A 20,889-nucleotide genomic window follows, 5' to 3' on the forward strand; every position below is an offset into this window, starting at 1 on the left:
TACTGAGCCTGTGCTCTAGATCCGGGGAGCCACAACTACTGAGCCCACGAGCCGCAACTGCCGAAGCACATGTGCCCGAGAGCCCGGGCTCCGCAACAAGAGAAGCCACCACAATGAGAAGCCAGCACACCGCAGCTTGAGGGTAGCCCCTGCTCACTGCAACTAGAGAAAAGCCCTCGAAGCAACAAAAACCCAGCCAAAAATAAATAAATAAAATAAAATAAACAATCATTTGGTCTCTGTGTCTTTTTTTTTTTTTTTTAAGGTTCATCACCTACCATTTATCCAAATCATCCTAATGGTTAACATTTACAGAGCTCCCCTTTATGTGCCAGGCACTGTGCCAGGTGCTTGATTTTCCTCTTGTCTAAACCTCATAGCAACTTGGTGGTTTAAACAGATAAGGAAATTGAGGCATAGAGAACTTAAACTTGCCCCAAGTAAGTGGTAGAATCAGACTCCAACTCAGATATGCACCACACTCGACATCAAGCCCTTAAGCAACACGGCAGCGTGGTTCAAAGTGTAGAGCTGGGGCACCTATGTCACAATCTCCCAGATACTTGCTAAAGTGCAAATTCCTTTGGTGTGATGACTTGCTCTATTCCTTGGGGGTGAGTCCCTAAGCTCTGCATTTTACATAAGCTGTCTTGGCAAGTGACTGAGCCCCAGTACCACTGTCCTGTGCTGTGTACCTCTAGCCATAAGAAACCATGCCTTCCAACACACCATGCTGTTCCATTCCTCTGAGCCTTTGCGCAAGCTCTGCCTCTCACTGGACAATCTCTGCCTCTATCTTGATCTTTTAAGACTCAAGTCCAAGTGCCCTCTCTTCTGGAAAGCCTTCTATTCTTCACACTGGTTTTGAAGCCTCTTCTTGGTGCTTCCCGAGTGCAGCCCTCTATAGCATTGCTTTCACACCTCGTAACCGCTGAGTCTTACCATCCATCCCCTCACCAAACAAGCTCATCTGCCCCTTCGTCTGTCCCTCCCAGCACCTTGCACAGGCCCTCACCACAGTGTATGCTAGCCAAGTGTTCACTGGATTCACTTCCAGCCTCCGCCTTCCTGGTTCATCTGTTTCCAGTAAGCCACTGTTGGGGAACATTGCATTTTAATGGCTGTTTCAGTTAGAAACATGTTCAGCTGCCAATCGCAGAAAGTCCCACCAATAGTGGCCTGAGCAGTAAACACATTTCATTACCTCACATCCCTGGAGCATGGCGGAGTGGGAAGCAGGTTCCAATTTGAGCGCAAGGGTTCTGCTCCACCAACAGGATTAGAGGCTGTTTTTGTTCTGCCTCTTGCATAATGTTGCCTTTGTTGTGTAAAATAAACATCTACCTTTACTTGTTCTTGGATTACTGTTTGTTTAACAGATGTGTAACATCAAATTCCGCTAACCAATTTCAGGTTCCCCCTGCTATCCAAAAGTAGAGAGTTCCTATGCAACCTTTCAGAAGTCAAAACGGCATAAAGTGAAGAAGCAGTTGTACTTTAGGACACATCTTGCTAAAGGATGCATAAAATAAATCGAGATAAAGCACAGTGTTCATAGAGAATTCAAAGCTATGGTGGCTTGATGCTGAGTTGCTCAGTGTAGGCCCAGGGAAGGAGCATGGCATCACCGACTCAATGGACGTGAGTTTGGGTAAACCCCCGGAGTTGGTGGTGGACAGGGAGGCCTGGCCTGCTGCAGTTCATGGGGTCACAAAGAGTTGGACACGACTGAGCGACTGAACTGAACTGAACTGAACTGAACTCCACTGCTTGAGGTACATACTTCCTCTACAACAGTTCAGTGCACAACAAACTGTTCTTTTTCATTTTTCATCTTTTCTCGTAAAAACAACAACGCTTTTTGGACTAATTTTGGTTAGTGAACACAGGTAGGTCTTTCATCAAAGTGAAGTGCTTAAAGCAAACTTTCGAAAACGGAGAGACCTGGAATCCAGTTTACAAGCTTAAGTAACTAAAAGATTGTAAACACATATACATGTAATGCACCTGATTTTCTTAAGAATTTCTAATGCCAAACCAGCAAATTTTTCTTCAGTTCTCTGTACCAAGTTAATCAAATTCATACAAGCTTTCAATGTAAAAAGCATCAGTCTTTAATCAATTATATGTGTTTTAATTAAAATCGCAAGGTGATGGCAGTGTTAAATTCTCAAATATGCCAAATTCTCTTAAACATTACAGAGGCTTGAAATAACATATCAGATTGTCCTGAAGCTAATTATTTTCCCATACTTCTGCAGAATCATATGCATAATCATAACTATATCTTACATGGTTGTATGATGAAAAAGTTTGTATATTTTCCATCAAATTTCTGCTTGGGAAAAATATAAATGGCAGATAAATAATAATTAAAGAAATATAGATAGAAGTAAAATATAATTTTAAATATGTGTAAGATAGATTATACCTGAGAGGAACAGACAGACTTAGGAGTATGAATTATTGTAAACCTTTTGGAGGGCAATTTGGCCCAAAATTTAAATCATTTTTTCATTTGAAAGAACAATTTCACATCTAAGAGTTAATCCTACAAAAGCACCTCCTCCCTGGTAGTCCAGTGGTTAAGACTTGGTGCTTCCAATGCAGGGGCGTGTGTTTGATGCCTGGTAGGGGAACTAAGATCCCACATGCTGTACAGAGTGGCCAACAGTTTTTCTTTAAAAAAAAAGGTATATTCATTCAGCTTCATATTCTTTGGGAATATGATAGTGAGCACAAATAGACCAGGTACATCCCTACCCCCACCCCCACAAAGAAAACCAGTCTATTAGACGAGATACTCAATAATTTTTATAAATTTCAAATAAGAATAAGACTTGATATGAGCTTTGCAGAATAAGGACACAGTATTTATCAGGTTCTATGCTTGGATGATTTGACCTAGTCTAGGAGATCTAGAGTAAATGAATGTATTTGTGAAATATGTACAAATGTTATTAAATGCGTTGAAAAAGGCTTGGAGGGATCTATGCCAATTCCAACAATAGTTATGAGTTGTAATGGGATTAGGTGTGATAAAACATTTCTGTGTTCTTTGGAATTTTTCTCACAATAAGCACATATTGCTTTTGTAATCAAAGCTATAAATGTATGCTATGCTGTGCCTTGTCACTCAGCTGTATCCGTCTCTTTGTGACCCCACGGACTGAAGCCAGCCAGGCTCCTCTGTCTATGGGGATTCTCCAGGCAAGAATACTGGACTGGGTTGCCATGCCCTCCTCCAGGGGATCTTCCCAACCCAAGGATTGAACCTAAGTCTGCCGCATTGCAGGAGGATTCTTTACCAGCTGAGCTACCAGGAAGCCCGTAAATGTATGTGCATCTTAAATCCAAATAAACAGGTTTTACACCACATTGGTGATTCTTAACGTGATGGGAGACGACAGTGAATTTACGTTTTTTGGTTGAGAGGAAAAAATAAAGTGATAGAACTAGAGCTACTGTGGTGGGCAGAATTCTCAGATGGCCCCCAAGATTCCTGCCCCTAGTGTACATACTTCCCAGTTGTCCAAGCAGATACTAACCCAGGGATTGGTGTCAAAGGGTTTTCTAGATCTGTTTTAAGTGTATAATCTATTGACATTATCTTTTTTTTTTCTAAATTGAATCTGTAGTTTTGATTTTGTCTGCACCACGCAGCTTATGGAATCTTAGTTTCCCTGGCCAGGGATTGAACCCAGAGCCCTGGCACTGGAAGTCCTCACCACTGAGAGCCCTCACCACTGAGCCACCAGGGAATTCCCTCAATTGACTCTAAATTGGGGAGATTATTGTGGGTGGGCCTGGCTTAATCAGGTGAGTCCTTAAAAGAAGTCAGATTCAAGCAGAAGAGACTCCTACTTGCTTTGAAGAAGCAAATAACCATGAGTGAGCTGTTGTGGCAGGGATCTGAGGGTAGGCAGCCTCTAGAAGCTGAGAGCAGTTTTCATAACAACCCCCCAAAAATGGGAACTTCAGACCTACATCCACAAGAAACTGAATCCCACCAACCATCAGTGAACTTGGAAGAGGACTCCAGCTGTCAGATGAGATCACAGTCATGGCTCATATCTTGATTTCAACCTGATGAAACCCTGACCCTCGGGAAGTGTGAGATAATAAATCTGCGTTGTTTTAAGTTGCTAAGTTTGTGGTAGTTCGTTACACAGCACTAGAAACCTATTAAATTGCTAATAACCTGCATCCTGATGTACTTGTCCCCAGTCTGATACCTAAGAGCTTAAAAAAAAAAGTTGAGAATTGCTCTACTGCCTGATAAGGAACTAGACGATGGGATAAAATTTGCCTCCAGTACAACTGCATCAGTTCCATCTTACCTGGAAATTTTGTTTTCCCTCATCACTGCAAAGCAACTATGTGATTGCCTTCGAAACACTGACCTTTCCAGAAATATTTACCATCTTTCCCTTAGGGGTGTAATTAACATAGCCATGGGCATTTTCTGTTTCTCTCAGCAATAGCTGTCCTAGAACTTGTGCGGAATGATCTTTGCATTGAGCTCCGCAGCAGGTTAACTGTGATCAGTTTTGAAACCTGGCAATCGTTCTCCATCTCACTGCATGTTAGAATCAGCTGACGACTTTAAAAATACTGACTTTCTGATTCATGCCTCAGACCTGTTGGAATAAAAATTTCTGGGGTTGGGCCAAAACATTGGCATTTTCAAAGAGCTACCAGGTGATTCTAATGTACAGCAAAGATGGAAACTTCATGGAGCTTACAGTAGGACAGCTCCAACTTTAGTTTCATTATATATATGTATACATATTACATATATTATTGTATGTATATATATTATATTTATACATTATATGTATATGTATACATATAGTATATATATAATATATATGTATTATGTGTGTATCACATGTATTATAATTTTATTGTATATGTATATATATAATATGTATACATATGTATAATTGTATAATTTTTATTTTATAATATTTATTTCACAATATATATAATCTTTATTTATTTTTGGCTGTGCTGGGTCTTCGTCGTTACCTGAGGGCTTTCTCTACTTGCAGTGAGCAGGGGCTACTCCCCAGTTGCAGTTGCACGGGGTCCAGGGCACAAACTTAATAATTGTGGCCCAGGGCTTAGTTGCCTCAAGGTGTGTGGAATCCTCCCAGATCAGGGATCGAAGCTCTGTCTCCTGCCCTGGCAGGCAGATTCTTTACCACTGAGCCATCAGGGAAGCCCCTTAGCTGCGTTTTTAACTCCCCAGGAATGCCGATGCTGCTGGTCTGTGGGCAGTGTTTTGACTAGCAAAGGTTTATGGGATTGCTTTTCTAGCTGTGTGCGCCGATCTGGCAACCAACTTCACACCCATCCCCAGGACTGCCTGAGATGGCTCATCTTGCCTCTGTCTCTTTTATTCTGCCCTCCCACACACAACATTCTCATATTTCTTTTCTCCCCTCTCCTTCCTGTATGCAGTTGGTGTCTTCCCTGAGCCATGCTCTTCATTTTCTTCTTCTTTTATCCCTTGTCGTTAGCATAATTTGGGGGGCAAAATCTAAATCTGCCTGCTTAGGAAGAGTCTCAAACTCTTGCATAAAGCCTAGACAGATGCAAGAGAAGAATCATCCCTCACCCATTTAAATAAACACCCTGTTTGTTGTTTTTTCACTTTTGTAAACCACTAACCAAAATAAAATTTAAGAATATTTTATTCAGAGGAAAGGTAATTAAATCAAGCATTAATGAAGTATGGAATTGAGGGTCTTTTGTTTTTTCCCTCCACTCCCTGCAGAGTATGAAGCTGAGCTTCCTCCCTTTCCTGAAGGATATAAAGTCAAACAAGACACTGTGGTTACTGTGAGTATCACCCGGGGCCCAACCTAACTGAAAGGTTCGAGAACAGTACTGACAACTGGTGAGCATCAGACAGCGTCATGAATCAGGAAGTGGGGAAAAGAAAGGCCCTGGAACCAGAACCAGAGTGGCCAGTTCCACCTCTGCTGCTTAAAGGACATCACACAACCACTCTGAGTCTCAGTTTCTGTATCCATTAAATGGAGCAGGTCATCCTTGACTGACTCAGAGGGCCTCTGTAGGGCTCAAATGAGATCCTAGAAGAGGAGGACCTTTCCAGTGAATTCAGTGTCCCTTCCATGTTGGGGACAGTTTTGCAGATGGAGCAGATTTCTTTTTGCATAGCTGGGTGGGCTAAGACTGTACTAAGAAAGAGAGAGGGCCTAGGACAGGGCGTCAGAAAGGGAGGCCCTAAGGCAACGTTGATGCTTCCCTTGTAGCTCAGTCGGTAAAGAATCTGCCTGCAGTGCAGGAGACCCGGGTTCCATCCCTGGGTTGGGAAGATTCCCTGGAGAAGGAAATGGCAACCCACTCCAGTATCCTTGCCTGGAAAATCTCATGGACGAAGGAACTTCGTGGGCTGCAGTCCATGGGTTTGCAAAGAGTCGGGCACGACTTACTTACTTAAGGCAATGTACCTGGGAATAAAATAGGTCTTAATGGAGTTTAAAAAGGTAAGGCTTTGAGGGATGAGCAGTGTCACTGGAATGGGTCCAAAACCTAAGTCTCTAGACTTCCAGTATCTCACTGCAGCTGTCTCTGTTAGAGATTCTGTGTCTAAGAATTTCCATGGCCTATGATTTTTCCTTTTTCCTAGCATCCTGTTCTTGCTTTATGGATGCAGTGCTTTTTCAAGTTTCTCCACAGATACTAATTGCAGTTCTCTTCCCTGAATTATTTGTGCCTCTTCGGGGTCAGTTACTCTTTTTAGATCTTGATCTTTGTCTTTTATGCTGTTGATGTTCCTCACCTATGTAGAAAGTTCTGATTTTTTTATTCAAAATTTAAAATGCAGACCTTAGTGGATTTTTTCTACAAAGCAGGCATGGTTTTTTTTCTCCTGCCATACATGTAGGTTTGTTTTCTGGATGGGTCACTTCTGTGAATAGAAACACTGGGAGCTCATGGTGGGTGATTGTCCTCTGGAGGACTTTTCTTCAGGGTTGGCAGGCAGGGAGTCCCTATTTGGGAACTGAGCTGGGAGCCCCCAAATCAACGCTGAGGTTTGTGTTCTTTTTTATCTTTTGACTGCCAACCTGGCACCCTGAGTAGTTGTACTCTTTCCCAGGCTGTTTGTTTAATTTGTTTACAAAAGATTCATTGGAAAGGAAGGGGAGCAAGATACATCGGGCTGCTGAGAATGTAGCTTTATGTATGCTGATGAGCACAGGAGGAGGGGTGACGGGGTAGCTGGCCAAGGGAACCCCAGCTGGATTTTCATGTAACCTCGCCTGTATATTGTTTCCTTTCTCATCTCCACACTCTGTGGAATTGAATCTCTGAGCACTGAAGCCCTTGAGAATTCCTGTGGGAACATGGACTCTTGCCTTCTGAGGGCAGTTTCCTCCTGTGGATTCTGAGCTGCCACTCCTCTCTATTATCTGACAACAGGCTTTATCCTGCTTCTTTTGGAAATGTTTGAAGATCTCTCACCCACTGACAGCCCTCCTATTCTTTCTTGTTGTTTAGTTGCTAAGTCATGTCCGACTCTTGGCGACCCCATGGACTGCACCACACCAGACGCCTCTGTCCACCGTCTTCCAGAGTTTGATCAAACTCGTGTCCATCGGGTTGATGATGCCATCCAACCATCTCATTCTCTGTCACCCCTTTCTCCTCCTGCCTTCAATCTCTCCCAGCATCAGGATCTTTCCCAATGAGTCAATTCTTCACATCAGATGGCCGAAGTATTGGATGCTTCAGCATCAGTCCTTCCAATGAAGATTTGGACTGATCTCCTTTAGGATGGACTGGTTGGATCTCCTTGCAGTCCAGGGTACTCTCAGGAGTCTTCTCCACACCACAGTTCAAAAGCATCACTTCTTCAGTGCTGAGCCTTCTTTATGGTCCATACATGACTACTGGAAAAACCAGAGCTTCGACTAGACAGACCTTTGTTAGAAAAGTGATGTTTCTGCTCTTTTGTTCTTTGTTAGGGCTTTATTTGTTGATTATCATGTATAGGTGTCTTGGGAGAGAAGAGAGAAAGATTTGTGCTCAGTATGCCCCCTCGAATCTAAAGTCTGACACAGAATTTTATTCTTTGTTAGATTATAAAAGAAAATGCAATTATTTAAACAGCATGAATTGATTCTCTCCCGCATCACCACCCCAGCTGTCGCCACTGGAGGAAACGGTTTTCCATGGCTTCAACGCAGAACACCTTTTTCCAGCTCCTCGTTTAACCGTGGCCTCACAAGTGTCCTGTTCTCAAGTGAAACGGGAAACAGTTGACCCAAAAACATGTACGTAAGGAAGTGAGATCCCAGGTCTGTGGTTTGGGACTTGTAACTTTGCGAAATCATGGGGTGGGGACCGGGTGGACAGATAGAACTCAGGGAGACCACGTAATAAGAAAGAATGTGTGCTTGTTTTAATTAAAGTGTCCTTTATTCCACTGATGTATCGTTAAGGTTGAAATGTATTAATAATAAAGATGATCAATAACAAGCACACCTAGGTTCTACATTAAGTACAAAGGGGGAGAACGTATGGAGTAAAAGAAAATATCATGCTGTCTTGCTTGGTGTGCGGAAGCCAGAGACGTAGGTGTCCTCGTCTTCCTCCCCGAGTTCCCATTCCTCTTCGCCCCTGATGCCAGGCCCTCTCCTGCTGGCTTGTTCTGTTCCCTCAGCGGTGTACTTTGGGCATCGGCAACCACCATCACCGTGCCCTGAGGATCCGAACCTCGTACCCCACCCTGTTCCCCTGTGGCCTCGGTTCCCAGCACACTCCCCTTGTGTACTTCCCTCTAGCTGAGCTGGGCCCCTGGCTGTGCCTGTGACCTTGACCCCGAGCGGGACCGGTCTCCAGCCCCACCAGACTCGGGGATATTTTAAGTTTCTTCAGTGAGAGAGCCCAAATCAGCAGTCTGGAGTCAAATGTAACATTTATGGTCATGTTGTTTAATGGAGAGTACCTTTTTTTGGTTCAGAAGCAAATGTTCCTCCCAGATTAACTTGGGCCATTTGGGATTTGGGATGGGAATGTTTTGTTTGTTTTAGGTTCCCCCAAAGAGTTTTTGGAAATGTTCATCTTTCCAGTTCTGCTGCCTGGAATGGCTAGCCTGCTTCACCAAGCAAAGAAAGAAAAATGTTTTGAGGTCAGTTTTTTTGTTTATTTCTAAATAATAATTCATTTTTATCAGATGGTAGCTCATTATACTATCAGGTGGTGGTTTTCAAAACAATCCCTTTAGGAGAGAAAGCCCGTGTTTTGGTCACTTACCCAGCTCCAGCCAGGACATCTAGCTGAGCACACACACGCACTGCCATCTGTCTGGCCGCCTGGCTATGGGGAGGTTTTCTGCTTTGCTTGGCCTCCCTGCCTGCCCTTCTCCTGGGCATTTGGCATCTGCCAGGTTTCTTGAGTCGCCTGCTCTGTTAGGATGAGCCCACGTTATAGCTCTCCTCCCCTCTTATCTGGCTCTGGACTGACTTTCTCAGCTCGGGCCTCTTCCTACTCCATTTCATGCCAAATGCCATGAACGTACTTGCTTCTTGCCTTGCTCCCCCTGGCACACAGCGAGTCCTCGGCGACCCGTCATGATCACACTGTAGCTAGCTATCGGTGTGAATCAAGTTCCAATTCTGGCACACCCCCACGTGAACACCCCAAAGTGAATGCTTTTTTCTGCAGTGAATACTCTTTGCTGCAGTTGACAGGATACATTGGGTGTGTGTGTTCGCTGCACAGGACTAGAATTTTGGATGGCCTGCACACAGAGAGTAAAAGAACAACATTTAATGTTGATCAAGTGCTTGCTCTATGCTGGGAACTCTGCTAAGGGTTTGATCATCAGTGACTTCATTTACCTCTCTCAACAGTCCTTTGAGGTTCCTCCAATTCATATCATCTGCATATTTGCAGATGAGAAAACAGAGGAATGGAAAGACTCAGAAAGGTGATCAAGGGTGAATAGCAGAGCTAGGATTCAGATCCAGATCAAATGATTCAAAATGATGTTTTAAAATATTGGCCTTAACTACAGTGCAAACCCCAATCTGCTGGACAGATGTCTTTAAAGCATTCACAGTTAATATTATCATCTGCTTCATTGCCCTTCAGCATGAGATCTCTGTGAGAATAGGAGATATACTGTTCTGATGATTTTATTTGCTGAAGAGATAACATTTTCACATGCTCTAGCAAACACTCAATTTTGCTTTAGCATTGCCCCCCTTGTCTTCATTCCTTAGCCTAATTCACTACAACCTGATCCATTCAGCGTAACATTCCTTCTGACAGGCCTCACCATGACAGTTGTGTCTTTAATAGGAGGAGAGATGAATTATGAGACATTGGTCTGAAACCAGGCAGCGTACCTGTGAAGGAAGAGTTTAGGGCATGCTGCTGGGCCATGGTACACCATTTGAGAACCATGGATCCACACAAGGAGGCCAAGACCCCTCAGCCTGTCTTTCAGGATCCTCCACAGTTTTCCCCTCTTTCCTTCTAGCCTCATTGCTCTCCATTCTCCTTCCTGGATGATACCCTCCATTCCAGCAGATAGAACCACTTGGAGGTCCCTGCACCAGTCCCACACTTCTGTGAATATGTTCCTTCTTCTTCTTTTTTTAGGAAAAAAATCCTTGAGTTCTTATTCTCTGCATATTTAAGTTCTGCTTGTTTTTCCAATCTCAGTACCGTGGCTTCTCTTTCAGGCCTACTATTCCAAAACTGGAAGCAATTGAACCCAGCCCTCAGATTTCACAGTATTTCATCTATTTCTCTTCTTGTGGAAAATTAAGACATCCTTAATTAAGACATTCTTGATCCATAAATGCACTTCATTTTTTAAACGTCTGTTTCCCCAGCATTTTAAGTTCCTTGAGGACAGATACTCTGATTTATTTTTGTATCTCTATTTAGTGCCTAGTATATGCTACCTAGTACGTAGCCCCTGGTAAACATGTACTTGGCCCTCAGTAAATGTGGATTAGTCCATGAAGATATCACTGGCTCGGCAATGGACTATCTAATCCCTCTTTATATTTCATTATGCATTAACAGTAATTGCTTTTGGCTTTAATAGCGAGTCGTGGCCAGTCATGTCTCTGGATAAGGTATACTGGTTTGACAATTATTCTCACACCCACGCTGTAACACAACTTGGGAATGTTCTTTTTCCAAGTCACCGTCTTTTCCTGACATGAAGAATAGCACTTGCTCATGGTGTCGCTGAACAGGACTAATTGTGGATGTACACAAGGCAAAACAGTAATTTAATGTTTACAAGTGAAGGGTCTCTATGCAGGGAACTGCTAACGGTTTGATTGTGACTTCAATTACCTCTCTCAACAGTCTAGGGTCCTTTCATGATATCTATATTTGCGTGAACGAGGTATATGGGTCAGAAATGGGCAGGTGACTGGAGGGATCAGAAATAAAGGGATCAATTGATTTTTAAAATTTTGCTATACTGCAAACCCAATTGTGACAATGTCTTTAAAAGCATTAGTTAATATTATCATCTGCTTCATTGCTTCACATGGGATCTTGTGAAATAGGAGTATAATGTTTCTCTATGTATCTTAATTTGCTGAAGAGATAAGTATTTATCCATGCATCTACAAACAATCAATTTAGCTTTAGAGCCCTTGTCTTCAAATCATAGCCTAATTCACTCAACTGATCCATTAGTAACACCCGACAGGACCTCACATACAGTTTGACTTTTTAATAGGGCGATATTAGAACATTTGGTTGAAACCAGGAGTTATTTGAATTGAGTTTAGATCTGCTGGGTCCATGGTACCCATGAGAATGAATCCACTCAAGGCAGGAAGACCTGGTTTTGATCCTGTTTCCCATCCACTTGCTAGCTATTGCTCCATCTCTTGTATACCCCCTTGCCAGAAGAACCACTGGACTGAGGAGCCCATTGGATGTTCTTCTTCCTTTGTTGAAAGAAAAACAACTTAGTCTAAGTGCATGGTTGGACATCAGGGGAGCACCTCCAAAACTATGTCCTTGACCAAAACTCAGCTCTCTTCTGCCTAGGAAGGCTGTTCTCTTGGGCACATCCCTGGGGGGACACCGTGAAGTGGGAGTGAGAGAAGACTTCCATCCACTTTGTGGGTAGGACTGCAGCCTACCAGGCTACTCCATCCATGGAATTTTCCAGGCAAGAGCACTGGAGTGGGTTGCCATTGCCTTCTCTGAAAAACAGCTTAAGCCACTGTTATAGCAACTTGTATGTCAGAGGTGTTATCTACAGGGTGTGGTGATGGAGTCTTCTGATATATTATCCAGGCTACATGAAGCTTGGAGGATATGCAATCTACAAAAATGATTAAGACAAGCTTGATCAGTGAAAGCAGGTTCTAAGCAAAGGAGCTTTTCACAAGTAGTTCCCTTATCTGCTCAAGACAAGCTCAAGAATTTCTATTAGTCACCAGTTTCTGTTAACCCTATGGAGCATGGTTTCAATGGGATATCATGCTGATGAAATGAGGTAGCCCATACAAAGTGCTTAGAGCAGTCCCAGGAATGTGGGAAGAACTCAGTAAATGTTAACTGACTGATCATTAGTATTACTGGGCTACAGGTGCTCCCCAGGTAGGATGGGTTATACATGTTACCTGTTACCTGAGTGGGCTTGCTTTCATTCCTTGGTTACCCCGAGGCCTTATGTAGCACTTGGTCCCAGCTTCCCCCAAACATCTAATTACACAAGGACTTCAAGAAGAAGGTTTATTTTGCTGGTGATTTCATAGGGAGGTGGGAAGAGGGCTTTGTTGGCATCTATTAAGCAATTCTTCTTTAATCCTCTCTAAAGCCATGTCTGTTCTCTCCAGTCACCTCCTCCCACACAAGCCTCTCCAGACCCCTTGGATCCTGAACAATTCAGATCTGGCTGCGTGACCATGTCATGTCAGACTGCTTGACCCACTCAGCAAAAAAAATTCTAGCATTCAGCTTACCCTTCCTTCCTCAAAATGCAATTAAACTGATACTTGGAGCCTTTGGTGGGTGGGGTAGTGGAAGGGGGCTTCTCACCTCCCACCCAAACAAAGACAGAATTGTAAGGTTATATTGCTCTGGCAGAAATGCTTAGTTGTGAGACACAGGCCTAGTGAATTCAAATCTGGGAAACCCTGATCCTGCCTCATTCTCCTGATATGCTGGTACAGACCAGTTGCCCTGACTGAACCAGAAAAAACTACAGTGATCAGATCCCTATTTTAATTAACTTGAGAAGCTCCTCTGCTGAAGTGTCTATAAACAGAAAAAGCTGGTAAAACGAATGTCAGCAATTCAGTACTGACTATCCATATTCATCCAGGTCATGGCACTATTGAATGTCAACTTCCTACCCCAACTTCCTGCAGTCTTTATCTGGAAGCTTGGTATCTCAAATAGGCAAGATGGGTGAATTGTTATTACTTCTTTCATTTGTTAATTCAAGATTTTAGAATTTCTTAATTAAATTTAATTCCCTCCCCTCCCCACCCCCATGTCACAGAGTCTTTTGTGGGTTATTTTTGCAGGCTTAAAAATTACATTATTGCCATTTCAACATTTGTCAGATCCTAGTGGAGCTCCTCTTATCCAGATATGCACAGCAGATTTGCATTTTCTCCATTCAGCTGTTCCTCACATCTTGTCTTTGGGAATAGACACTTAAACTGAATGATAACTAGCCTCCAGCCAGAATTACATAACCGGAGCATTCTTATCTGTCACCTACAATTGAACTTGCCTCCAAATGACTCTCAAAGAGCAGCATAATTCACTGTTTATTAGGGCCATTCAAATTATATCTTGAAACAGCAACTTACAAGTAATTGCTGATTTGTGTTTTGCCCTTAAAATGCTGAGTTCTAGTTATTTCTGCTTGCTTTCCTTATTTTCTGTTTTGTTCTATGATATTGTTTCAGCAGTGCCTGGAACATAGTTGTTGTTCAGTCACTTAGACATGTCTGACTCTTTGCATCCCCATGGACTGAAGCATGCCAGGCTTCCCTGTCCTTCACTATCTCCCGGAGTTTGCACAAACTCATGTCCATTGAGTCAGTGATGCCATCCAACCATCTCATTCTCTGTCATCCCCTTCTCCTCTCCTTAGTCTTTCCCAGTATCAGGGTCTTTACCAATGAGTCAGCTCTTCGCCATCAGGCCGAAGTATTAGAACTTCAGCTTCAGCATCTGTCCTTCCAGTGAATATTCAGGGTTGATTTCCTTTAGGATTGACTGGTTTGGTTTCCTCGCTGTCCAAGGGACTCTCAGTCTTCCTCTTCAGCACCACAGTTTGAAAGCATCAGTTCTCCAGCACTCAGCCTTCTTTATGGTCCAATTCTCATATCTGTACACAACTACTGGAAAAACCATGGCTTTGAGTATACAGACCTTTGTCAGCAAAGTGATGTTTCTGCTTTTTAATATGCTGTCTAGGTTTGTCACAGCTTTTCTTCCAAGGTGCAAGCATCTTTTAATTTCATGGCTGCAGTCACCATCTGCAGTGATTTCGGAGCCCAGAAAGGTAGGGACTCACTAAATATTTGTGAGATGGATATATGAATATGTGAGCATGCTAAGTCACTTCAGGCATGTCCGACTCTGCAACTCTTGGAACTGTAGCCCAGTTCAGGCTCCTCTGTCCATGGAATTCTCTAAGCAAGACTACTGGAGTGTGTTGCCAGGCATTCCTCTAGGGGATCTTCCCAACCTGGAGATCAAACACATATCTCTTATGTCTCCTGCTTCAGCAGGAGTGTTCTTTGCCACTGCACCACTGATTCTGCAAAAGTCAGAGTCTACTTTTCAGATCGTAATTAAGTTATAGGAGCACATAGCTGTTACATGCAAGAGGTTGTTTACTAATTGTACCTGCTCTGTCTGGATCTGCCACCCCTGGAGGGAGCTTGCTGCGATCTGTCCAGTGCCCTGGAGCTCGAGCTGAGTAAGGAGCAAATCCTCTAAAATTGAAGAAGCCTCATAGCCAGTAGAGAGCCAGTGTTGAAAAAGAGGCTGGAATTCAAGAATAGTAGTTTCTAGCACATTGAGGGCCAGTACTTTGTGCCAGACATTGTTCTAAGCGCTTTTGCCACAGAAGTTCATTTAATCCTCCCAATAGTCTGCTGATGTGGGTGCTATTCTCACTGTCTTACCGATGAGGGCCATTCAGCACCAGGGTTAATCAACAATCCAAGGGCACAACTGAGTCAGTGGCAGAGCCAAGATTCAAACTGAGCAGCCTGTTTCCTGGGTCTAGGAGTTTGACCCCTGCATCACACTGCCAGCCACTTTAATGGCTTCCAAAAGCAGAGGCAGGTTCGGATCAGAAAGATGAACTGGAGGCTCTGGAGGAGTGGACTGAGGTACTACGCAGGCCTGGGGCAGGCAGCTCGTGGGGCCGAGCCCTTGATTAGATTGTCCTGTGAGCACCAGGACCCTTCATGGGAAACCAGAGAGAGTAAAACAGTGAAAGGGATATGGGGCAAGAAAGAGACAGCAAGAGGTGACACCTGAAGACTGGGCCACAGAGCGTTTGGCCGATTACACACACGCCTGGTATGTGTGTGTGTCTGTGAGTAAGGAGGTCTGTGGTACACGGTCCTGTAGTTCAGGACCTGGCCTATGGAATCAAACAGACTGCCTGGGACAGAGTATGTAAGCTTGATAATTTTGATTTTGATTCATAATAACCCAAATTCTTTTTATATATGTCATTTTTAATTTTAATTTTTAAAAATATGTACTTATTTTTATTTGGCTGTGTTGGGTCTTAACTGTGGCACGCAGAAACTTTTAGCTATGGCATGCAAACTCTTAGTTGTGGCTTGTGGGATCTAGTTTCCTGATTGAACCCGGGCCCCCTGTCCTGGGAGTGCAGAGTCTTAGCCAATCGGCCTCCAGGAAGTCTCTACAGCATTTTAGATATTATCAGTTAGGCTGACGGATTTCATAATCAAATAGTTTGCTCGTCATTAGATGTTTAAATCTTTCAAATGCTCAGAATAAGATCCAGATTACTTAATAAGCAGATGTTTCTCTATTCTTTAACTTTTGGAGAACATAGTTGGGGGGCTAAACCATAAATTTATGATTTCCATCAATTATCTCAGCCTTAGAATCAGATGAAGACCCTGCTCATTTCATGATATGAATTTAGCAAGTGAAATAGACATCTTTAATCCTTTCCCAGATAGCTGTTTTCAGCTATGTGTGAAAAGATCACGCTGTTGTTATTGTTGTTGTTGTTCAGTCGTTAAGTCATGTCCCGCCTGTTGTGACCCCATGGACTGCAACATGCCAGACTCCTCTGTCCTTCACTGTCTCCCAGAGTCTGCTCAAATTCACGTCCATTGAGTCAGTGATGCCATCTAACCATCTCAGCCTCTGCTGCCCTCTTCTCCTTCTTCCTTCAGTCTTTCCCAGCATCAGGGTCTTTTCCAGTGAGTCAGCTCTTCGCATCAGGTGGCCAAAGTATTGGAGCTTCAACATCAGTCCTTCTAATGAATATTCAGTGTTGATTTCCTTTAGAATTGACTCATTTAAAATTAAATCATCCATACTTTGCCAAAAGGTCATTCTAAATAGAGTTTAAAGTCAATAAAATGTTTATGTTGTTATGATTTTGTTAAAAAAAAAAAAAAGAACTGACTGGTTTGATCTCCCTGCATTCCAAGGGACTCTCAGAGTCTTCTCCAGCACCACAGTTCAGAAGCATCAGTTCTTTGGTGCTTATCCTTCTATATGGTTTTACTCTCACATCTGTACATGACTACGGGAAAAGCATACCTTTGACTAGCGGGACCTTTGTCAGAAAAGTGATATCTCTGCTTTTTAATATGCTGTCTAGGTTTGTCATAGCTTTCCTTCCAAGGAGCAAGCATCTTTTAATTTCATGGCTGCAGTCACCATCTGCAGTGATTTTGAAGCCCAAGAAAATAAAGTCTGTCATTGTTTCCATTGTTTCCCTATCTATTTCCCATGAAGTGATGAGACCAGATGCCATGATCTTAGTTTTTTGAATGTTGAGTTTTAAGCAAACTTTTTCACTCTCCTCTTTCACCTTCCTCAAGAGGCTCTTTAGTTCCTCTTCACTTTCTGCCATTAGAGTGTTATCATCTGCATATTTGAGACTGTTTGTATTTTTCCTGGCAGTCTTGATACTAGCTTGTGATTCATCCAGCTGGGCATTTCACATGATGTGCTCTGCATATAAGTTAAATAAACCTGGTGACAATATACAGCTTAAAAAGATCATAGAGAAAACTTAAGTGGCATCTGTAAATAAAGTCAATGAGTCTTTTAGTTTTGCTGTGGAATTGGCTGGGTACCAGCAGTGGTTTTGTTCTTCACTCAGTGGTGTCCGACTCTTTGTGACCCCATGGACTGCAGCACGCCAGGCTTCCCTGTCCTTCACTATCTCTCAGAGTTTGCTCAAACTCATGTCCATTGAGTCGGCGATGCCATCCAACCATTTCATCCTCTGTATAAATGGGGCTTTATATGTTGTTAGACAACTAAACTCTGTGAAGATAATGACTGGAAATGATTAGTTTGTACAAATAGCTGGTGGAAGCATATCTGTGGGACAACAATAGATATTGTACAGGCACTTTCTGAATTTAGATAATAATATTCAAATCTGTTAGCCAATAAGTGAAAAATCACGTGTAAGTGGGGGGAGAGATGACACCTTTGGAGCCTTTGCTCCCCTGTATTCTATTCCAGTATTGCCATGGCAAGGTTGCTGTGCAGCAGTGTTATCATATAGGCCAGTGAAGAGTGTGGATTTTACTTTAAGAACATGGAAAATCCTCATGGGAAATCAACCTTGTTGGGGCCCCCGTCCCCTTGTCATCATATTTCATGGTGCCCTCCTTACTATTCTGAAATGAGTGCTTAGTAATACTGCTTATTTATCAATTACCTGATTGATGTATTACTGACAGTAGACTACTTGAAATGCCCATAGGTTAAAAAACAAACAAACAGTGATTTATTATTTCTGTGGGCTGACTGGGCAGTTCCTCTGTGGGTCTCACTTCCACTCCCTCACTGTGGTTGCTCTGAGCTGGTGTCGGGGCTGCCCTGGGAGGTCCAGGCTGCCCTCACTCACCTATCCAGGGCCTCTCTGCTGGGCCTCGACTGCGGCTTTTCAGCTCCCCTCCACAGGCCTCTCATCCTCGAGGAGGCCAGACCAGCTCCTTCACAGCCTGCTGGTTTCAGGGCTGCCTTCCAGGAGGACAAAGCTAAAGCCTAAGGCCTGGGCTCCAAAACTCCAACAATATCACTTCCACTGCATTCCACTGGTCAGAACAGCTCACAAGGCCAGCAACTCACAAAGCAACTCAGAGGTGGGTGAGAAACGGACTCCGTGTAGAAGTAGCAAAGTCACATTGCTAAGGGGAATGGTCCCAGGAGGCACGATCCGTTAGGGGCCACTGTCATCGTCATCTATTCATACAGTAAATTCAAACATGTATATATAGTGGTCATTTAACTATTGTGGACTATAATATAAAGGAGAAATTTAAAAATTCTTTGTAATGTAGGTAATATGTATTTCCTTTTTTAAAGCTCAAATAAAACTACACTAGAAAAGGGACTTCCCTGGTGGTCAAGTGGCTAAGATTGTGCTTCCAATGCAGGGGGCCTGGGTTTGATCCCTATATCAGGGAACTAGAACCCACATGCCACAATAAAAGATCCTGCACACCATAATGAAAACCAAAGGTCCCACATGCCACACCTAAGACCTGGCACAGCCAAATAAATAAGTTTGCTGTTGTTTAGTTGCTAAGTCATGACCAACTCTTTTGCAACCCCATGGATTGTAGCCTTCCATGTCCGTGGGATTTCCCAGGCAAGAATGCTCGAGAGGGTTGCCATTTTTTTCTCCAAGGGATTTTCCCCATGCAGGGATTGAACCTGGTTCTCTTGCATTGGCAGGGGGATTCTTTACCACTGAGCCACCAGAGAAGCCCAAACAAATAAATAAAAATTAAAATAAACTACACTACCAACAAAGGTCCATCTAGTTAAAGCTATGGTTTCTCCAGTAGTCATATATGGATGTGAGAGTTGGACTATAAAGAAAGCTGAGCACTGAAGAATTGATGCTTTTGAACTGTGGTGTTGTAGAAGCCTCTTGAGAGTTCTTTGGACTGCAAGGAGATCCAACCACTCCATCCTAAGGAAATTAGTCCTGAATATTCATTGGAAGGACTGATGCTGAAGCTGAAACTCCAATACTTTGGCCACCTGATGGGAAGAACTGACACATTGGAAAAGACCCTGATGCTGGGAAAGACTGAAGGCAGGAGAAAGGGCTGACAGAGGATGAGATGGTTGGATGGCATCACTGACTCGATGGACATGAGTTTGAGTAAACTCCAGGAGTTGGTGAAGGACAGGGAAGCCTGGCGTGCTGCAATCCATGGAGTCGCAAAGAGTCTGACATGACTGAGCAACTGAACTGAACTGAACTGAACACCAGAAGATACTGTGAGATGGTCACTTGCTTGCACCTGTGCAGAGAATCACCATGAACACAGCAGCTACAGAAAGCAGAATCACGTGTGTTCTATCAGTCACTCAAATAATGTGATGCTTTCCCTGGTGATATGATTTTCTGAAATGGTGAGAAACTCAGGTTCTGAATTAAAAAAAAAAAAAAAGTACAATTTTCTCTTAATATACATAGTAGTTGCTCTTCTGGAAAAAAAAAAATCAATGTTTATTGTTAAAACCATGCAGAAAGTCCTGGTGTTTATATATTAAATGGAGCTAAGTTCCAGATTCAGATCACTGTAAACAGTTTTTTACCTGGTAAGCATCCAGTGAGATATCTGAAGATATTTAGGCTTCAGGAGAGGTTTTGTGTTTTTTTTTTTTTGGTATGCAGGACTCGTAATCACAAGGTATAGAGGGTCTCTGGTTCAGAAATCTAAACTGGGTCTGCAGGACTGTGTTCCTTCTGGAGGGCCTCGGGGAGGATCTGTTTCTGTGCCTTTTTCAGCTTCTAGAGGCTGCCGCATTCCTGGGCTTGTGGCCTTCGTCTGTCTTCAAAGCCTGCGATAGTATCATTCTTAACCTCTGCTCTCGTCTTCACGTTTCCTGGTCTGACTCACCCTCTCTCCTCCCTTACAAAAACTCTTGTGATTACAGTGATCCCACCTGGATAAACTCCCCATCTCAGGAGCCTTAGTTTAATCACATCTGCAAAGTTCTTTTGCCATGTAAGGCTTTGGGGGATTAGGACATGGACATCTTTGTGGGGTAATTATTCAACCTACTGTACCCAGTGCATCAACAGAGTTTATCTTAAGGGAGAAGCATTCAAAGGGCTGCAGGACCAGATAGATATTGAAGCAGGCATGGAGTAACAATGAGGGGACACCAGGAAGTGGTCGAGACTGCGGTCACCACACTGCAGGGGTGCCTGCCCCATTTCTCATTTCCTACTAATTGTTCCCATTCTGAATGTGGGCTTATTGTGGCCATATCTCCTGAGTTTGCAATAGAAGCCCCCGATTCAGACTTTGCCATGAACTGTCCTGATCAATTTTTAATAAAACTGTTGACAGTTTTCAAAAAGATTAGACACAGCCTGCCCAACAGAGCACGTTTGTGAGCTGGATCTCACCAACTGGTGATCTCTGGTTTGTATCCTTAACTTCTCCTATGAGTTCCTGGTCTGCATTTCTTCCCTATTTACTATCACCCTGCCCTGGGCCCATCAGGACATACTGAACCCCACCCTCTGACCAGACTATACCCTTAGGAGTATAACTACTTCCCTTTAGGAGATGTCCCCTTTGTGCCAGGCTCTGTGATGCTCAATATTTGTTTACAAGGTCTCATTGATTT

The 20,889-nt window shown here is 43.2% G+C and overlaps 1 protein-coding gene across 4 annotated transcripts in view; it reads left to right on the forward strand.

Moving 5' to 3' along the window:
* Positions 1-20,889, forward strand: part of IQCK (IQ motif containing K) — a 143,303-nt gene that overhangs the window by 9,037 nt on the left and 113,377 nt on the right. For 2 of the 4 annotated variants that reach the window (XM_070460957.1, XM_070460958.1), the window contains exons 2-4: positions 5,783-5,847; positions 8,180-8,309; positions 9,069-9,166. In XM_070460957.1, coding sequence (XP_070317058.1) covers positions 5,783-5,847; positions 8,180-8,309; positions 9,069-9,166 — 293 coding nt within the window. The remainder of the gene's footprint in view (positions 1-5,782; positions 5,848-8,179; positions 8,310-9,068; positions 9,167-20,889) is intronic. The other 2 variants (XM_070460959.1, XM_070460960.1) reach the window with 2 other exon arrangements.

This window comes from Odocoileus virginianus, chromosome 33, assembly GCF_023699985.2.
Source record: "Odocoileus virginianus isolate 20LAN1187 ecotype Illinois chromosome 33, Ovbor_1.2, whole genome shotgun sequence".
Classification (NCBI taxonomy): Eukaryota; Metazoa; Chordata; class Mammalia; order Artiodactyla; family Cervidae; genus Odocoileus; species Odocoileus virginianus.